Here is a 20,375-nt window from a genome sequence, read left to right on the forward strand (position 1 = left end):
TTCTTCCCTGATGTCAGTGTGCCAGGGGTAGAAAAGATGCAGCCAACGCCATTTTCTTCAGTTTTTCTTGCCCCGGATGTCAGATGCCCCCAAAAGGGTAGGCTAAAAATATGCCAATAAAACATGCATGCACCAAAAAATATATTACCTTCATCTACAAGCAAATACACCACTTAGGTTGTATAGATTAGAGAAGTGTAGGTAAGTTCCAGCAAAGAAATGGGGGATGGTGGGTGGGTAATTTGGACTGCAACAGTGAATACACTTGAACATCTACATTTATGGTAAGTATACACAACTGTACTATGTTCTTCGTGTTTCACTGTTGCAGTCATTACACTTGGGTTGAATCCCAAAGCTATGGTTGGGAGGCTGGAGCTAAATAACATTAAGAGCGGCTATGAGGCCCTGCAAGACTGCAGTGGCAAAGCCTGCCCTGGATTTAGAATAGAGTGGTAAATGATAGTGCTTTGTAAAAGTGTGCACTGAACTCCAGGTAGCAGCCTCTAAAATGTCTTTGGTTGGTACTCCCCTGAGGAAGGCTGCTGAAGTGGTTGCTGCTCTGGTAGAATGTGGCCTAATGCCCTTAGGCACTGGCTTGCCATGTTGTGAATAGCAGAAACGAATGCAGTGGCCTATCCATTTTGAAATAGTCTGCTTTGAAATAGCCTTTCCTGGTGATCCTGGGGTTGGGAGTGTGGCCTAATGGGGTTGGGAGTGTGGCCTAATGGTTCAGGTGTTTGCCTTATAAACACAAGGTGCAGGGTTTGGTTCTCACAAGGGATAATTGGCTAGGCTTAAAATGGCTCGCAAGAGTAGTTAGCCTAGTACTAACCTATGAACCTATGAACCATCCATACACCACTAGTAGTTGCTCAGTCTTTCTGAAAGCTTTGGTTCTGTTCAAATAGAAGCATAGCTGTCTATGTATGTCCAAAGAGTGTAGAATTCTCTCCCCCTTATTCTGTGAGTTTGGATAAAAAGTAGACAGATGAATAGTTTGGTTAAGGGCCACACTGGACACTACCTTAGGCATAAATGTCGGGTTTATCCTCAGAGAAACCCTGTCTGGATAAAAAATGATAAAAGGTTCCACAGTCATGAGTGCATGTAGCTCTGAGACTCATCTTGCAGAGGTTATTGCTAGGAGCAGAGCTGTTTTCCAAGATAAAAACTTTACATCATCTGTAGCGGCTGGCTCAAAAGGGGACAGAGTGAGTTTTTACAAAACATAATTGAGGTCACATGCAGGTATTGGTAATCTCCTTGGAGGCCTTAAGTTTTTGGCTCCTCTGAGGTATTGTCTTAACAAAGGATGAGAAAAGACTGGTGGCTCTGTGTTGTAATGAGCCAAAATGACAGAGGCATGAATTTTAATAGATGAAAAGGATAGGCCTTTGTCCAGCATCTCAGTTAAGTACTGCAACATCTGATGAATGTTTGGTACTGCTATGTCAATTCCTTGTGCCTGGTTCCAGGCACAGAACCTCTTCCATTTTCCAGCATAGGATTTTCTAGTACTAGGCCTCCTGGCCTCCAAAATGACATCCATCACCGCTTTAGTGAGAGGTGTGCTTTGTATGACTACATTATCCGCCATGCTGCTAGATTTAAGGTCTTGAGTTGGCTGTGCAGGATCTGATTGTTTTGTTGGTACTGTAGGTGAGGTATTTGAGGTAAGGTCCAGGCTGGGCATTGAGACAAGTTCCTTAGGATTGGATACCAGTACTGGTGGGGCCATTCTGGGGCAATCTGTATCATTTTTGGCTTCTCTTGTCTGACCTTTAGGAGTACCTTGGGGAGGAGAGGCAGTGGAAGAAAGGCATATACTGTTAAGTTTTTCCAGCTGAAAGATAGGGCATCCACTTTCCATGCTTGTCTGTGATAAGTCCTTGTGCAGAATCGCTTTAGTTGGCAGTTTTGAGGAGAGGCAAATAGGTCTATGTCTGGGCATCCCCATTTCCTTGTTATCATGTTGAAGACTTGTGGATCCAATTTCCACTCGTGGGGATCCATGAGGTTTCTGCTTAGTTCATCTGCCAGAGTATTCATCTTTCCTGGCAGGGATTGTGCCTGCAGATGTACTTGGCAAGTCAATGCTGTGTCCCACAAAGTCATGGCCAGTCTGCAGAGGGGGTAAGAATGAGTGCCTCCCTGCTTGTTTATATACCACATGACCGTGGTATTGTCTGTCTTTACCAGTAGTTGTCCCGGATGAAGTAGGCCCTTGAGGGCTGTCAGGGCATTCTGAACAGCTAGCATCTCTTTTTGATTAATATGTAGATGCATTTGGTTGGCGGGCCATGTGCCTTGAATACATCTTCCTGCCATGTGTGCCCCCCCCAGGCATAATCTGATGCATCCGTTGTCAATCTCTGCCTGGCTGGGGGTAAGGTGAATGGCTGTCCCTTGTTCTGGTGACAGGTCTTCGCCCACCATCGAAATTTCTGTTGCAGGCAGGGAATGAGAGCAATTACCGTTTCCAGGCTGTGGCAATGCTGAGTCAAAACACTTTTTAGGTACCATTGAAGTTTCCTCATATATGCAGTCTTGCATATGGAATTAGTAGAATGCAGGATGCCATGAAGCCCAAAGCCTGCAGAATTTTTCTTGCAGTTAACTGGGCCTTTGTTGCCAACAGTTTGAAAAAGGTAGTCAGTTGTCTTTGTCTGGTGTGAGATAAGCCATCTGGGCAGTTGTATTTAAGCTTGCACACAGGAATATTATCTCTTGAGAGGGTACTAGTTTTGATTTTTGTTTGTTGACTGTGTACCCTAGACATGGTAGTAATCTCTTTACAAATGCCAGATGCTGTAGTAGAATGTCCTTGTTCTCTGCTTGTATGAGGCAGTCATCCAAGTAAGGATATATTCGAATTCCTCTGTCTGCAAAATGCAATTACTGGTGCCAGGCACTTTGTGAAGACCCTGGACGCAGCAGACAAGCCAAAGGGCAGTGCAGAGAATTGGTAGTGCATTGAGCCAGCTTTGAATCTGAGGTATCTTCTGCATGTTTGTCCGACTGGGACATGCAGGTATGCCTCTTTTAGGTCTAAAGTGACAAGCCAAGCCTTCTTGCCCAGCATGGGCAGAAGCTGCCGTAAGGTCAACATTTTGAATTTTGGTATAATCCAGATATGTGTTTAGAACAGATAGGTCCAGAATTGGTCTCCAGGCTTTGTCCTTTCTGGGTACCAGGAACAGTCGTGAATAAAATCCTTGTCACTGCTCTTGTTCTGGTACTTGTTGAATGGCCCTCATGTCCATGATGGATGAGACTTGTTTTTGTGCCTCTACCCATTGTTTTTTTGGTAGGTCTGGCCAGCCATTTGCCCTTGGCAGGGTATGAAAGTGAAACTTGTAGTCCCGTGACACTATGTCTAAGACCCATTTGTCCTGGGTTATGTGCCAATTTTGAGAAAAAAGTGCCCCTAAAGGTGCTGCCAGAAGGTAAGTGCTTGGCGCAGGCAGGGGGAAGTCATTGGGACTGTTTCCTGTAAGGCTGTGATTTGTCTTCTCCACTTTTGGAGGTAGAAGCATCCCATTGTTTAGACCTGTATGAACCTTGGGGCTGGGATCTGCCTCTTGGACGTCTCTATCTGCCCCTTTGTGGTTTGTCTGACACTGGAAAGGACCAATTCCTTGTAGGCCAATGTCTGCTAAATCTTGGAGGCTGTACCTGTAAGAAATCCTTGACTGTTTGCATAGATTTAGCTTTGTCCTCCATTTTCTTTAACACCTCTTCTGCTTTAACACCAAAGTATCATGCTGTAATTGAGCATCTAGTAATTTTGCTTTAACATGATCTGGTAAATTTTGTTCTTTTAACCAAGCATGCCTCCTAATGACCGAACCCGTGACAGCGGCCCTGCAGGAGGCCTCCAAAGAATCAAAACCACATTGCAAAGTATGCTTTCCAACTTGTAGAACTGCATGCAATAAATCCTGCATTTCTTTGTTTTCTGCACCTTCAGAATTTATCAACATTTTCTGTTTAAGCAGTGACATAATATATTGCTGATATTTGAGCATATGAAACTGACAATTTACAGCCCTTATAGCCAAGGTAGCAGAGGTGTAAATCTTCTTTCCCCATCTGTCTAATGCCCTAGAATCCTTGTCAGAGGAGGTAGTGTTTTTTGCAGTGGATGTCTTGACCCTTTGGGACCCTAAGAAATAATTTCTGGGTCAGCAGCAGGGTTCTTGAAAAGGAATTTATGAGAGTCAGGCACCCTGTAATACCTGTCCGGCTTAACAGGAGCTGGAGGTACGGAGTCGGGGGTCAGACTGGACTCTGAAAGTACATCATCTACAATGTCTAACACAGGCGGAACAGCTAGGGGCCTGTGTTGTAGGAGTAAAAGAAAGTCCCTGAGCCTTTTCTTAGATTCAGAAAAATCTTGGCTCTCCCAGTGGAAATGTTCCCTCATGGTATGCAAGGTTTCCCCAAAAGAGTAATCCTCAGGAGGAGAGGCTGAAGGGATAGATTCTTCAGCATCAGAATCCTCATAGGGAGGAAGAGAGTATTCCTGATCAGAAGAGGAATCTGAAGAAATGGAAACCTGATCTGAAGATTCATATTCTGTCTCTTGCCCAGGCCTCTTATCAGGAGGGGGATGGGAACCCCTGATCTAAGTAATTAAGTCTTCGGCCATTTTGAGCATCTGTTTTTTGGGCATGGAGGCCTGACCATGAGGCTGTTGTACTTGTTTCTTTGTCTTTAAAGATGCTTTATTCTTTGCTTTAGTAGCTGGAGTTGCTTTAATGTACAATTGAGTACGTCTGAAAACACCCTCAGAAGCAGATGCCTGCTCAGCAGCACCAGACCGATTTGAGGGAATAGTTTCCGAAGGTCCAATACCTTGTGCTTCCAGTGGCCTAGGCGACTCCACGTGGGAGTCTGTAGCAGCCTGGGGGTCCAAAGTAGCGGGCATCAGAGGCTGTGAATGCGCCTCACTGAGAGCTGGCGAACCGGCGACTGGCTTAGAAGAAGGTTCGTCATCGGTTTTAGACCTCGGATGTCTGTCGTTTTCTTTTTCTTTGCATTTCTTGTGAATTACAGTAGTCAGTTGGTTATCTGACGGCATCGTGGAATTAAATCTTCTACCAAAATAATGAAAAGCAAAATCGTACTGGCGCTTTATAGTGCGCTGGTTAAATCTAGCACAAAACCGACAACAAGCAACGTCGTGGTCGAGGCCTAGGCAAGGAATACAGTAAGAATGAAAATCCTTATGAGGTATTTGCTTCCCACAAGAAATACAATTATTAACTTTTTCTGTCATCGGTCTGGAGCAAGAAAAAATGTTTTCCCCAACGGGGTACTTAGCTTTTAATGTAGACTTTGGATCTGAAATTCGAACACGAAAAGGCCGACCGGCACTTCCGAACTGCTTCTGCTTCGGGCACCACGTGGCAAGAAAGACTGAAGAAAATGGCGTTGGCTGCATCTTTTATACCCCTGGCGCACGGACGTTAAGGAAGAAGCGACAGCAACCGATGCCGGACCTAGACTTTGGAATTCAGGCCGACTGAGGGTAGCCTGCCAGCAGGATAACCCAAGTGTAATGACTGCAACAGTGAAACACGAAGAACATAATTTACTGTTGTATATACTCTCCCTATAATGCAGACAGGCAGCTGTGTCTAATCATGGGTTTCCTCTTTCTGAAAGTAGTACACTATACATAGCAGCTGGTGTCTACGCAAATGCAGATTACAAAGTAAACAGCTTTTTCTGCACCAGACCATGTATGACAGTTTTAATTTTGTTCAGAATTTTAATTACAGTTCATTTTTCTTTTAAGATCTTCTGTCACACAGTGATTAAGTCATTTCCAATTTGTGACGGACAGCTGTTACGTTTACATAACCCATGTGCTTGGGTATGTATGTGACTGACAGTATAGCTCATTTTGCCACTTGTCAATCTTCTGTTTAGTCCACACATTGTGATCAGTCTTGCCTAAAGAATACAAGTCCAGCAAACATAACAAATATCTGTTCACCATGTGTTAGCAAGCCCACAGTAGCTAGACTGTACATAGGCAAACAGAGGCCATGCATAGCTCAACAACATTCTGTCAAATCGTTTGGGGACATTATGTGCACATAGTTGTACACTACAGGTATGGAGTCTGCTGGACAACAGTGACTAAGGAACTGACTCCCGTAAAGTGTTGCAGGGGAGCATGATAGCAGAGAATGGTCAATGCTGCACATTGTACATAATGTGTATGTATTTTAGCCATTGTTTACTACTACGTATTTTGATGGTATTCCACCAACATTAACCTATGAACTACTGCTGATGCTCTAATCTCGGTGTGCATACCACTTTAAATTTTACCATAATGTTATGTTCCTTCCTGTTACCTACTTTTGAGACATTCCATATTTTTACTGAATGCTACTTCTGCATATGCCTTCACATTTGTGAAACAAGCAGGTCTTATTTATCTCCACATGTTGACTAAGTAAGTCAATTGATCCAAAGACCCTTTTCAAACACGACCATGGCCATTAGGCATAGATAAATATATAACTGATACCACAAGTATATGAAAATGACTCGCATGCAAAACATCATGAGGGAGAACAGATAACAGCATAACATCAAATAAATGACTGCAAGAATGATATTAACTTGTGCTGTCAAATAAGATGTTAAACATATGGGTTTCTAGTAGCTGTATCTGAATACAAGTTCAAAGACGTTGTGAAAAGAACACTCATTGGTATAAAAAAAAAAAAAGTACTGAAACTAACCATGGTCCTTATGTAAAGTACAACTACAAGTTTCACTCAAATTCTCTAAGTAATTTTCTGAACTGTGGTTAGTTGATGCAACTTTCTAATGCCCTGTGGGACTGAGTTTTTGCCATTAATGTTTCAAGCAGTATGCAACTTGTTTCTCACACTTCCTTGTTTATAATTATGTATCTGTCTCTACAGTAATCCACATATGCTCCATTTTCACAATTTATTGTCCTTGTGTCAACCTCTTACTATACTGTGGTTGCTTTGTGTGCATGCTTATGGCGACTTCCCCAGTTCTACTTACCGTCATATGCTCGCATACCATTCTGACAACAGTTGTCCAGTGTGCTCTTATCTGCATGCAGTTGCTCTATTATTTTAAATGCATATTTCCCTCAAAATGTTTATCTTGCAGATAACAAGGCCACAAAAAGGTCAGCTTGAAAATGTTGTTCTGCGATAAATGCAGCCTGTGCAAACATATTTATTTATATTTATTTATGTATTGTTTTTGTTTACCAGGATGGTCTGATTGGGTAGACAAGCTGCCCCTTTTCAGTGGAGGTCCAAGGAAGAAAGCTCCACAATAAAACAAATAAACAGTAAAACACCAGTTAATACCTTTTAGACAATGAGCATAAATATATTTTTTGACAATACGCATAAATACATCTTAGGTCAATATAAGTCAGCTACAGCATGGAAACTGATACAGTAGTAAACAACAGAATAAAAATGTCATACAGTATTACATCTGAGGACAAGAAAATGAAAACAGATTTATGACTGATGTATAACGCATTTTGTCATAAGGCTTTATGACAGAAACCTTTTTGCAAATTCTGAGAATTCTGAGGCTGATAATAAGGTTCTTTGAAGTACAAAGAGTAGTAGATCAGCTTGAGGTTATATTAGGTGGAGTACGAGAGTCATTTAGTGACTAGACAAGATATATATATATATATATATATATATATATATATATATATATATATATATATATATGGGTCTACTGTTTTTGGTCAAAGTTTCAGTACTTTGAACTTGACGTGTATGAACCCACTTGTTTGAAGTACTGAAACACTGAAAACGGACTACGGAGATCACAATACAGTGCAGAATGGGAATATTCCCTTTTCCTCACTGTAGTGCGATCTTGGAGTTGGTATATTTAAGTAGGGGGGTGCAGGGAGGCTTGCAAAAGCATGTTTTTTTTTTTTTTTTTATTTGTGAGGCGATTGGGTGCCTAGATGAAAGTGCACTTTTGTTGAAGTGTGGTTCTACTTTTTGTTTAAGTGACAATTCATTTTAAAGTAGTAGACTCATATATATATGCACACACACACACACACACATATATACATATATATATATATATATATATATATATATATATATATATATACACACACACACACACACACACACACACATATATACACACAAAGATAAAGAGAAGGGTCTGGGAAAAGAGGCTGAGATAGAGACAGCATTTAGGTTATACAGGAGAGATGCAAGAACATAGCCAAAAAATTGTAGGTGATCCCTTTTTACAGCACAATAAGCCACTCCCTTGCCTGATAAAAAGTATATATATTTAGAAAGCTTGTGAGGAAATAATTACTCTATTTTTGTTTTACTTGGATCGCTTGTCTGTGTACTTAATAAAGGATTTTTGACTGGAAATAGACTGCCTGCCTTGCTTGGATTGCTTTTGAATACTTAGTAATTCTGTACAATATTCCAAATTATATATATTTTATTATTTTTTTGACTTAAGATTAGTTTAGGTTCGCTACTTCTACTACTATTGTCTGATCTGACTAATATACAGTGATTAACTAGAGATATATGGACTGAAAATCTTCCACACATAGAAGTTTCTTACACTGTTTTGTTAACTGTAGTTTGAAAGACTTTGTATTTTCTAATATTCTGAGAGAAAGAGAAGTATGGCATTTATAGAACTCCAGGTTTAAAAGAGACAGGAGGCATATATGAAGTTTCCAGCAGTACTGTTTGATTTAGTTAGTTGGAAACATCTTGTCAGAAGAGCATAGTGACCTTTTGGGACTGCACAACTGGAAAATATTGCTTTACACTTGGGCATTTTTCTGGGTCATATATGTGTCCTATATTGATGGTTGGCAGCAAATTTTGCAATTTTATTGTAGCACTGATCAAGTAAGGAGAATTGATTGTATTGCAAACTGAAGAGTAATGGAGCTACATATAGGAGAGTAGGAGTAAAGATGAGGCAATGCTCATCCTAGCCTGTCCTATTAGGTAGGGTTTGGCTCTATAGAGGGCTCCCAATTTTTGATGGGATTTCTTTACAACCAGTTTTACATGGTGATTGAACTTTAGGTTTCATCAATGGTAACCCCTCATAGTTTAGGAGGGATTACAGTTTCCATCTTCATATTGTTTGATAATACAATTGAAGAGAAACATTTCTGGTTGGACAGTTGCTTAGGGACAAATAAGATAAGCTTTGATTTTAGAGGTGTTTAGAAGGAGCTGTGAGTTATGCAGCTAAGTCTCAATCTGAGAGAGTTCCTTGGGTATACTGTTGTAGTTTAAGCATGTTTTTGGCAGAGCAGATGATTTTGGAATTGTCTGCATATCGGACAATGGTTGCTTGTTTGGTTGCTAAATGCAGGCAATTAATTAAATATATTAAAAAGTAGTGGACCAAATATAGAGCGGAGGGATTCCCGGAGTTACTGGAAGAAAGGTAAATAGGTTGTTTTGCCTCTTTACAGCTTATCTGTTTAAGACACGACTGTTATATCATGACAGTGATTATGTCAAAGCCTAGAGAAGACATCTTGTATAGTAATTCTTGGTGTGACACTGTGTCACAGGTTTTGTACAGATCAAGGAATATGGAAGAGACAAGGTTATCATTGTTTCGGCTTAGATTTACAGCTATAGCAAAGCTTAGCAGTGCAGTGGTAGTGTTGTGATGTGGAAACCATGCTGTGTAGGGGAATGTTGTGAGTTTTCAGTAATGTAGTGAGAACCTGGAACTGTATACACTTTTCAATTATTTTAGATAGAGGAGATAGTATTGTTATGGGCCTGTAATTGTACAGGTCAGTAGAGTTTCCAACTTTATGTAGGGGAGGAATGTTTGATTTTTTTCACAGAGGGGGAATACAACTTTCCTTGATAGACCAGTTTATTAAGATGGACAAAGGGTATGCCAGAGCATCTGCAGTTAATTTGATGCATTCAGCTGATAAGTTGTCAGGGGCAAGGGTGGTAGGTTTCAAAGTTTCATATAGTTTTTTGACAGTAAAGGTTGGGATGAATTGAAGTTTGCGAGTCTGGGAAGGAGCTGTGGGGTCTGTAGGCAATATACTAGCTGGAGAAGATTTTGTGTTTAACAGAGCAAAAATTTACGAAGTGTGAGTTAAACTGGTTAGCAATGGAGTCTACTGGTGCTTCTGTTTCAGGGCTAGTTTGGATCATGTGGGCTGGATGTAGGGGTTTAATGACATGGACCAGAATATCTTGGGGTTTTGTTTGTTGTTTGTAATTTGATACAGCAGTTTTTTTTTTTTGTTTTTTTGTCAGACTGGATTTTTAAAACAGTTTTTATAAATTATCACTTAAGACACAGGCAAACATACATTAATGTAAAATTTTAAAAAATTAAAAAAATTCCATTTTATCCATTTTCGTACGTTATACATAGTTATATGTACCAGTCCAACATTTCTTAAATTGTTAAATTTCATTCTTCCCTTAAACCTCACTCCTCTTGAACATTAGTCAGCATGTTTTGTTCCCACAATTTCCATTTATTTCTATGCAGTTTGATCATTCCCTTCTCGCTTCTAGTTCTTTTCTCTCTTTTATAGTACTCAATATTTCACATAAAGTTGGTTTAGACTCAGATTTCCATTTTCAAGTAACTGCTTGTTTAGCCACCAAAAGAATTTAAGACTTGACTTTGGTCTGAATGGTATTTCTAAGTTGATTGTACTTCTATCCGTTAGTATCAGTGTTGGATTTTTTTTCAGGTTCTCCATGTTTTGGCTCTGGTTTTCATGAGCTGTTTAGTTTCCTTTTAGTTAGCCAAGGAGCCAGGATTGATGTAGTTCTTTTGCTCCTTATCTGTGCAGCCTCATTTAGTATTTTTATAAATCTTGCACCAAATAGGGATACTGCTTTAAGTAACTTGACTGTAAATTAAAATTAATAAATTGGGAAGTACTAAACAAAAAGTGTCTTTGTTAAAGTACAGAGATTGTGAGCAAGGTTATAGTGATGTTTTTTGTTACGAATGTGCTCTCTTATTGCAAGAATAGGCACTAAGGATATCAGGAACAGTGTTGGAAGTGTTTATTTTGTTTGTTTTTATTTGTAAGCATCCAATCTATGATAGAATTCCTATCGCTGGATTTGTTGTATCTAGTAGGAGTAGAGATGAGTTGGGTAAACCCATACAAGTTTATTACATTTGTAGGGATTTCATTATCTATGGTTTGCCAGTCAGTGTTGATGTCTCATGATATGGTTTCTTGAGAGATATTGATTGATGTCAGGGGAAATAAATTCTTCAACAGTGTTTATGTTATTACCAGGGGGTATGTAGACACCTATTATGCATAGGTTCCTGTGGGTGTTTATTCTGAGACAGGATACAAATATATCAGCATTAGGGCATGGGGAGGATTTAGTGGGTGTAGGCAGCTAAGTTATTTTTTGTAGATGATGGCTTATCCCAACTCCTTTTTTTCTACAAGTCCTGTCAAGTCTTAGACTGTTGTATCCAGGTAGTAAGACTTCATTACTTTTTACACTTTGTGTGAGTTAAGTCTGGACTATAATAAGAAACACAGGCATGCAATTCTGGCACACTGTTACAAATACTTCTGAGGTTATTTCCTAGGAAGGCAGGCATATTTTATACTGGTGGTGCAGAGTTGGCAAGTTTGTGATAAGAGAAGCAGCAGCTGTTGTATAGAAAGCATCGTGACCTTCTCATAATGGACATGCTGGTTCAGAGTGCAAAGATCCAGAATCAGATGAAGGTTCCTTGTCTTTCAAGGGGCAAAGAAAAAGAAAACACACAAGTAGGAAACTCTCTCACTCTCTCAGAGAAGCATAAATGTTGCAATGTGTGTTTAGCCAGCAAGTAACAGACCATCTCCACCAAATGACAGGTATAACAAAGGGAGTCCGTAAATGAAGGATCGAGTAAGGAAGTAGTAATGAAATTTCCAGTTCCACCAGTTGGATGGTCCGTTTGTCCCATGTGAGGCATTTCTTTTCTTGGGCAAGTAAAAGATCTCCTGACCATTTGACTCAAACTGACGAAGATGACTACAGAAAACCTCACAGGATTTATGGATACTGGGCTCTGCAGTAGGTAGGGGGCTCTTGGCCAGTGCAGCATACATCTGGGAAGTACCCTAACATTTATGAAAGGAGCAGGCTTTAAAGAACAATTTTCCTTTATAATATTCTTTCTTGGGAATGGTGACTACCATTTTGACATCTCTGTCGCTGAGGATGAACAGATCTTAACCTGCTAGTCAACCAGGATAGGTATGGTAGCCTGTACCACAAAAGGCAGGCTTGAGAAATGCAGCCAATGGTGTTCACTAAATCCCACCTCAAATATTGCTGTGCTGGTCTTTATGTCTGCAATGGCACACACTCATTTGGGGTACTGAGAAGCTTATCGTTCCAGGATGCTGTTAAATTCCCACTATGCTTCTAAAGCTGCCCTAAAATTAGTCAAGTAATATATATTATGATTAGTAAAGCAAAAGAATTAGAACTAACAAATACTTTGATACCACACGTCCAGGTGTTTAGAATTTTTATGGGGCAGAAGAAAATGAGGTAGCAATGCATCCAGGATCTGTACAGAGACAGTTAGCTAGTCATAGTACCAAAATGAGGCTCTTTCTCAGCTTCTGAGACAGCATGAGAGATGAGTTGAGAGTCTGGAGTATTCTGGGAAGACGTACACCTCCTATCTCCTCAACCTCATAGGCCTGAATAACGACATTGTAGTCAGTGAAGATTTCATTAGTTTGTTCTACTAAATTTCAGTCAACAATACTCTCTACAGACCCACTATCAAAAGAAATTGGTATCAGTACAAAACTCCTCCCCCGAAACAATGTCCTACGGTACACTAAACAGGAGACTTCTAAGTGCTGATGGGGTTCAGAATGACCAACCAATTCTACCCTACCACCCCCAAATAAATAAGCTATGGATGGTTTCACCAATCATGAGAAAACATGCTCCATCAACAGTTTCCTGTCACTAAAATGAAGTACATCAGTCTTTGGAGTCTTGGGTCTGAAACATATCAAGTAAAAATTGTGGGTGTGCCAAAATAAGGATGTTATTGGTATTTTTCATGTGAACATGCGTTTGAATGAGGATTATGGTTAGGGTTAGGAGTTAAGCGTTGGGTGTAGGTTTTTTTCATGTTTACAGTTACGGTTAGGGAGGAGGATTAGGGTTAGTGTTATAGTTAGAATTGGAATTAGGCTGAGGATGAGGGCAAGGATTAGCAGACATAAGTAAATGTGTTGCAGGAGGGCAAACCCTAACCCTATCAGTCATACTGCTTATTATTTGTTTGCTTTAGTATCAGTATTTGCATGCTTGGTTATGTGTGCCAATCACTCTCATTTTTGCATGCGTTTTGTTTCACTGTAACTGCAGTCAACTGGCAGACAGTCCTCCATCAGCAGTGTTAAAAGCTTCTTCAGTTCTTTTAATGATTGCAAAGAAGGAAAGGTGCAAAGAAGTTGGCAGCAAAACGTCACCTCTGAGATGGCAAACAGGTGAAGCTGACCTACCACATTCTTCATAGTGTTTTTTTATGATTTTTTTTTAAACCTGGAGTGATGGCACTTTCTAAAAGTAGTAGGGAGAAAAAAAACATTCTTACTGCTCCTTCTACACAAGTTTCTGAAGCATCTCAGCTCATCTGTTAAGTGTTTTCTAAACCTATGGCACATAAAATATTCATTAGGATAATGCTCCAGTATGAAACAGTAAATATACAGGGAATACTTACCCTATGGGACCATTTTTCTGGCCACATCCCCATTTATGGCACTGTACCGAGGAACTGGTAAGAAAATAAACTGATGGAGCCAGTACAGAAAAATGCAACAACATATTTCTAAAAAACAAATTTCAGTAAAAAGAGTTGAATTCCATGACTTAGATACTTTCTAAGCTGCAGTTTGTGCTCATTACACAATGGAAAAGAACTGAAGGGGAAAGATGTCATTCTTCTATTTCTAGGCATCATATAACAACATCAAGAAAAGTTGCAGCTAGAAAACTGAGTGGACCTAACAATGGCAGAACTTCTGAGTTTGTGTTGGGAACCCTGTTGAATTCCAGCCTATGGAATACCTTGCCTCAATCCAAATCTTACCTTTCTTTGTTGCATTATGCTCAATTTACTTTGTTAAGTACATTGGAGTTCTACAGTTTGTTTTATGTTGTGATGTTGCAACCCATTTCAGTTCAGAAAATATTAAGCTGAGGTACAGTTTTGCCATCTAAGAACACAAAGGAACTTAACTACAGCAAACCATTAGATATGTACATAGGGTAGGAGACAACCCATATCAGCATATTTACACCCTAACAAAATCTAGTTATTTAAGTAATACAAGATAGGTAGATATATGGCAGGGTGAAGTTAATAAAGAAAGACAAATGGGAAGAGATGGCTATTGGAAAAGGAATTACTTATGGAGAATAAGTTTCATGGAGAGAGGTTTAGCTGTGGAAGGCACTGATAAAAGAATGGTGGACTTCAAATCAACAAAATGGGGGGCAGGGGATGGATCAAAGTTAGCTGGGATAAGGAGGAGAAGTGTAAAGACAGCTGAATTATAGCCAGCTGCAGACTCAAAGACCATTTGACAATCTTCCACAGGCAAAATTTGTTACACCTGTCCAGCAGCTAATACACGTAGAAAATAATCTCAGACGCCCATACCAGCTGAGTAATAAATGGGAAAAGACCATGCTTTCTTTTAATTCCTTTTTATTCATCAGATTACTGAAATGGTCCAGTTCAGACCCTTTTCAGCTCTAGTCTGGATTACAAGGGTAAACTAGAATAAATACAGGAACAGTGCAGGTAAACAATTCATTGAGCATGCTTTTATTAGGGACCAAAGAGTATGTAGAGAAGAACATATGTAGGCATTTAGAAAGCATACAAACTCTATTCAAACAGTAACTGGAAAGAATTATAAAACCCTGGAGATGTGAAACAGGAACTTAACACACTGAGCCACGTTGCTACATGGGTCTGAATTACAGCATTTTTACAAACAAAACAGCATCACAGAAAACAGTACTGTTAAATACAATGTAATCTTTTCATTTTGTATGTGTGCATGCACCCATGAAAATTTGGTACGGGGGGGGGGGGTTTGAAGCTCCAAAACCATACATTACAATTGAGGGCCTGCTAACTGGAGATAAACTCAATAATAACAGTACATTTGGTTCACCTGTCAACAGCAAACCTTTTTTGATTTGGGGAAAATCAGAAAATTGTAAGGTTCTATACAACATCAACTGTCTGGATTCATGTTCCAGTACTGACACTGCAGTACAGCATTTCTGAGGCGTCATCCTTTGGATAAGCTATGAAACTGAGGTCTCATTTGCCTGAGCTGATGGTAGCTCAGCTGAATGTAAAAGATCCCATGGCACTTAATGAAAAGAACGGTAATTTCCCCAGCATCCTGGTCAAATTACCCCTATTCAGTATTAATACTATTACTGGCCTACTGTGAGAGAAGGCCATGTCTAATGGGGTTAAGCCAGACAATATAAGTAAATACATATATAGCAGGCAGTTACCATGTATTACAAGAGTTATGCCATGGCATAGCTTGATGAAGTCCTGAACAAACTTTAAGCAACCTGGGTTTGACGAACAGCCTAAGTAATGGAGGCTGGTTGGGGGGAAATTGCACTGAAGTGGAAAGGAAAGAAGGTGGTATGGTCTTCCATGGCATGCTAAGGGAACTTGTGTAAGAAATAGGCATGCAATCCCTGTCAAGCAGCATGCAGTGCATACATAAGATGGTCTACACTGCAAAATGGGGACAGGGGTGGAAGTGTTAGAACTTACACAAAAAAAACCTCTTGATGACTACTTAAATGATGCTCTCCCTTGACTAGTTGTCACTTGAGGGGAATGAATGGTCTGTCTGAGTCACAGTGGGCAGATAGCTGGCAGTCAGTACAGAAAAATACATATAAAAGCTTAAATAACAAAAAATGGATCACAAATAGCAGCAGTCCTGAAAAGTCAGCGGTAGAGCAGAAGTACAGTCTTGTAATCTATACGTATATTAAATTTGTACACTATTATTTGCACATAGAAAGTTAAAAAAAAAAAAAAAGAGGAGGGCAGACTGAGGCCAAGTACAGGTTAGGGCATAAACTCTCACTAGTTATGGGTGTGGTCGATGAAAAGGTCTCGGGGAGCTCTAAGAGGTATTATGTTGATTTGGCCTTAAAGTGTTTGCCTTTGATGTAGTACTCTGACTTATGACTGAAGCTGCAAGTAAGACCTCCCCCTCCAAAAGTCGCCAAAGACAAAAAGACCTCTTGATTGCCACCATCTTAAAGAAGTGGGCTTAACTCTTCCCTTCTGTGTCAAGCTACTGTGTTGAACCTTTGGCAATTATAGCAGTTGTTAACACTGTGCTCTCATCAGGATAACAAAAACAATGCCTATTAATGTAATGGCTGGTAAATTGAAATAGTGGATTGCCCATGGCTTTGCAAAAGAGTCTTTTTTTGCTTTGGATTGCCTTATCCATGCAGTCCTGCAGGTGCAGGGTAAGGTATTCAGTGATTCAGTGTGGCTTGAGTACTTTTTCAGCTTAGCTCGCCTTAAAAAAGAGACCACACTAGTCTTATGTTATCTCCTGGGGATGGTGTGACTAGTTGTTCCAGCATTTGAGTTTTTTTATGAATTACACTTTTGGGTAGGGTGGTTTGGGCTGAGTAGTGTTCCCCGTCTATTTTAGGGGGGTGAAAGTCACACCTAGTATGATGGTTTGGTGATACATTTATCCATGGTTAATTGCTGGATGATGGTCTCCGATGCATCATGCGTTGCCACCAGTCTTGAGGTGTGGGTGTCCTTGATGAATGGATACCCCCATCGATGTTCTCCATACTGAGAGGGCCTCAAAGGCGTGCATTTTGAGATTTTAGACTTGGCATTTGAGCAGCATTACCCTTTTTTTTTCCTTTTTTGTGTTCTAGGGTGGTAGGGTTTAGAATTTGAGCCTTGCTAAAAAAGGCATTGTCTGGCATTGTGTGTTTGGCTAGGGCTGTGACTGTTTGACACTCTGACTGTGGATCAGAGACTCCGTTTGTGTGTTTATGTGGTGAGTGTATGATTTGAGGTTGACTAGGTACTATGTGGGGGGTGTAGTGTGTAAACCCTTCTCCTCCTGACTGGTCTTGCCAGTCCTATGTTGAGTTACTGCCTTAAACCCAAACCTGCAGGCTCCCACTCCCCTAGAGTACTCCCCCTGTAAGTACTCCCACCACCCAAAAACAAGGAAAACTGGAGAAAAAAAAAACTAAGATTAAAGAGCAAAGGACAGCAGGAAAAGCCCACTCACTGAAAAAACTGAAAGAAACTAACAGAAAAGTTTTTATTTTTTTTTTTTTTTTTTTTTTTTCAGTTTATAGGCAAAAAAAGCAATAAATGCTGTGTTTTTCAATAAATGCTATCAATCAAGCTAGTGTATGAGCCTGTTGTCCTGTTTTTAAGCTTTAAGCAAAACTTAAACAAGCAAGTGCAAAACACAAACAAAACAAAAAAATAAAAATAGGTAATAGCAAGATAAAACAGGCAGAAAGAAAATGCAGAAAAAATTTTAGAATCTGGAAAGTTGTCTTTTTCTGGTCTCTGCAGCTCTAGGAACTCTGCTGACACCACGAGGAGCTGTGCTGAGTTCAGGTCAAATGGTCTTCCCATAAGATAATGTCTTTAAACCAAAACTCCCTCTGAGGACAACAGGCAGCCAGTACCCTACCCCCCTAGTGAGTAAGTAAAAAAACCCCTTTGACCAAACAAGGAAAATGGAGGAAACAGGAACCAAATCCATGTGGAAAGTGGATTGTGATCTGCAGAAAGGTTAACACTAGACTTTACTGAGAAAAGCAAAGACTAAGATCCTAACTGAGTGAGTAGTGGAAACAACTGGAAGGTACTGGAGTGAGATTACTTAAGCAGCTGTCACAATATGTTAAAGAGCGAGACAGCTGTTTGCACGATCATCAAATGTAGGATTTTTGTCAATAAATGCAGAATTCTAATCACTGAAGAAAATGGGATCTATAAAGACAACTCCCTTAGTAGCAGAGCTACTGACATTATTTGTGTTCTCCAAGAACTGAATTATGGCGAACGAAAGAACACCCTGCCAAGTTACGTAGGTGATAATGATGTTGCACACTAAGACAGGTGACGTGAATTAAAAACATTTCTGATAGCTGTAAGAAGGCAGAATTAAAAACATTAATTACAGCTGTAAGGAGACACCCAATAGAGTCTATGACTTCTGTGTTCCTGGTGTTAGGACATGTTCTTCTGATCTTTTAACCTTTATGAATATTACTTCTTTCTTTATTTTGTTTACTGGGGTAGTGCACTGAATATAACTGAGCAATTTAAGGCACTGCTCAGGTGAATGCACTATAACAGATGAGCAGAATACAAATACAAGACAAACAGAATATAAAGGAGCTACTCAGAATGACTTGCGCACATACTACTTATTACCACTCTTCAAACCGATAAGAGTAATGCCACAGATAAAATTATAAACACAGACTGACAAAATATTTCTTTGCTCTAAATTACAATAACATAGAGTGGTAAAATCATTTGATTGCAGAAAAATAAGTGGCTGAAGACAGCTACAGAACAACTTGGTTGCGATATTCACATGCACAGCAAAAGGTAATGTAAACATCAAGAAGGTGAAAAGAGCCTGTAGAGAACGGGGAAAATCTATGACTTATTTACATGGAAACAGGTAGAGAGGTGAACATGGGCAAGAGGAGGAGAATAACAGGTGTGTCCTTCCACTTATCTTAACACAGAGCTACAAGCAATACTTTTAATGCATTAAAGTATTCGGGTACCGTGTATCCAACTGGAGTCTCGAGAGGAGTGTTCTGCTTCTGCTGGCAGCTAACATGATAGAAGGTAAACAGCAGGTGGTGGTGATCTGTTAAAGTTGCAGGAAGCTTAACTTTTATTTCTTCATAAAAATCAGGTGATCTATATAATAAAAACACAAAAACATCTGAAATACATAACAAACAAATGTAACAGTTAAATGTTTATTATTCTGCAAATCATTTAAAAACAAATTTGAACTGACAAAGAAAAGTATCCCACTGGAAAATAGGAGTTACTTCTGATGGCTGGAAAGAAACCATATTCTTTATCATCTTACTTGGCACGTCCCATGGTGAAATATGCCCCCTGTGTTATTCTATCTGGAAAATCTTACTCCATGTTAAAGGTCTGAGGTGTGACTGTGAATGCAACTAATTCTTTTAGACAGACAGGTAACAGTAACTGAACAAAAAAATATATACCCTGATTTTCTTTCAGGTTTTAACACAATAATGGTAATATATGAATACTCACTATTGCAACTAATTGTTAAAAGAAGTGCCTGCAGCAAGAATAAAATGAAGAACTAATGTCCATCTCACTCTTTGCATACAAGAGGACTAGTGCCCAATGTCAGCAACCTCTACCCACCTGATATAGTATATGAAAATTCATTTGAATGTATTACATAGTTCCTTTCACACTCAGAAAAGGAAAACCTCGAATGGAAATGAAACAATGCTTCATGTTTTTTTAAACAAGAATAATGTTTATTATAGCAACAGACAGAGAAGAACAACACTTCCGCGTCCTCTGTGCACTTCAAAACATCTTGGCTTATCATCTTACTCTTAAAATGTTAAAATATTGAAACAAAAATGAACTAGGTTTATTTTTGTTTCAATATTTTAAGAGTAAAATGATAAGGCAAGATGTTCCGAAGTGCCAGGTTGATAAGAATAACTTATTGTAAAGCTTTTTCTGATTAACCCGCCATTCGTTTATCCAGCCTAAGGTCAGGTCCCAGCGAGATCAGATAAGAGGGATTCTACTGTAAATGAAAACAAACCATAATGGCAGTCTTAGTTGCAAGCATTTTATATCACTGATCAAACTGATATCATTTTAGTTGCAAACATTACACATCACTTATAATCTACCCGATCACTGTCAGTCAAACATTACATAGCTCATTCCAACCCTGCCTTCTTTTAAACCTCATTCCTCACCCCATGTATGTATTGTTCCCACAGTCCCCCCCCCACAAGTAATTTCCTCCTACCCTTTTCTAAAGATCCCAATTCCAGTCATTTTCTCTGTTACGATATCCACTACTTCTAGTACTGCTGTTTAGACTTTGATTTCCATTTTCTAGTAATTTCTTTTTTTGGCAGCCACCATAATTAGACTCAGCAAGGCCTTACTATGTCAATTCAATT

At 39.6% G+C, this 20,375-nt stretch overlaps 1 protein-coding gene across 1 annotated transcript in view; it reads right to left on the minus strand.

Annotated features, from left to right (window-relative positions):
• DOCK7 (dedicator of cytokinesis 7) overlaps positions 1–20,375 on the minus strand; it is a 3,076,229-nt gene that overhangs the window by 1,549,804 nt on the left and 1,506,050 nt on the right. Inside the window, exon 17 of the mRNA XM_044085545.1 lies at positions 18,957–19,095. Coding sequence (XP_043941480.1) covers positions 18,957–19,095 — 139 coding nt within the window. The remainder of the gene's footprint in view (positions 1–18,956; positions 19,096–20,375) is intronic.

The sequence above is a fragment of the Protopterus annectens genome, chromosome 10.part0, assembly GCF_019279795.1.
Source record: "Protopterus annectens isolate FY-2018-M chromosome 10.part0, PAN1.0, whole genome shotgun sequence".
Classification (NCBI taxonomy): domain Eukaryota; kingdom Metazoa; phylum Chordata; order Ceratodontiformes; family Protopteridae; genus Protopterus; species Protopterus annectens.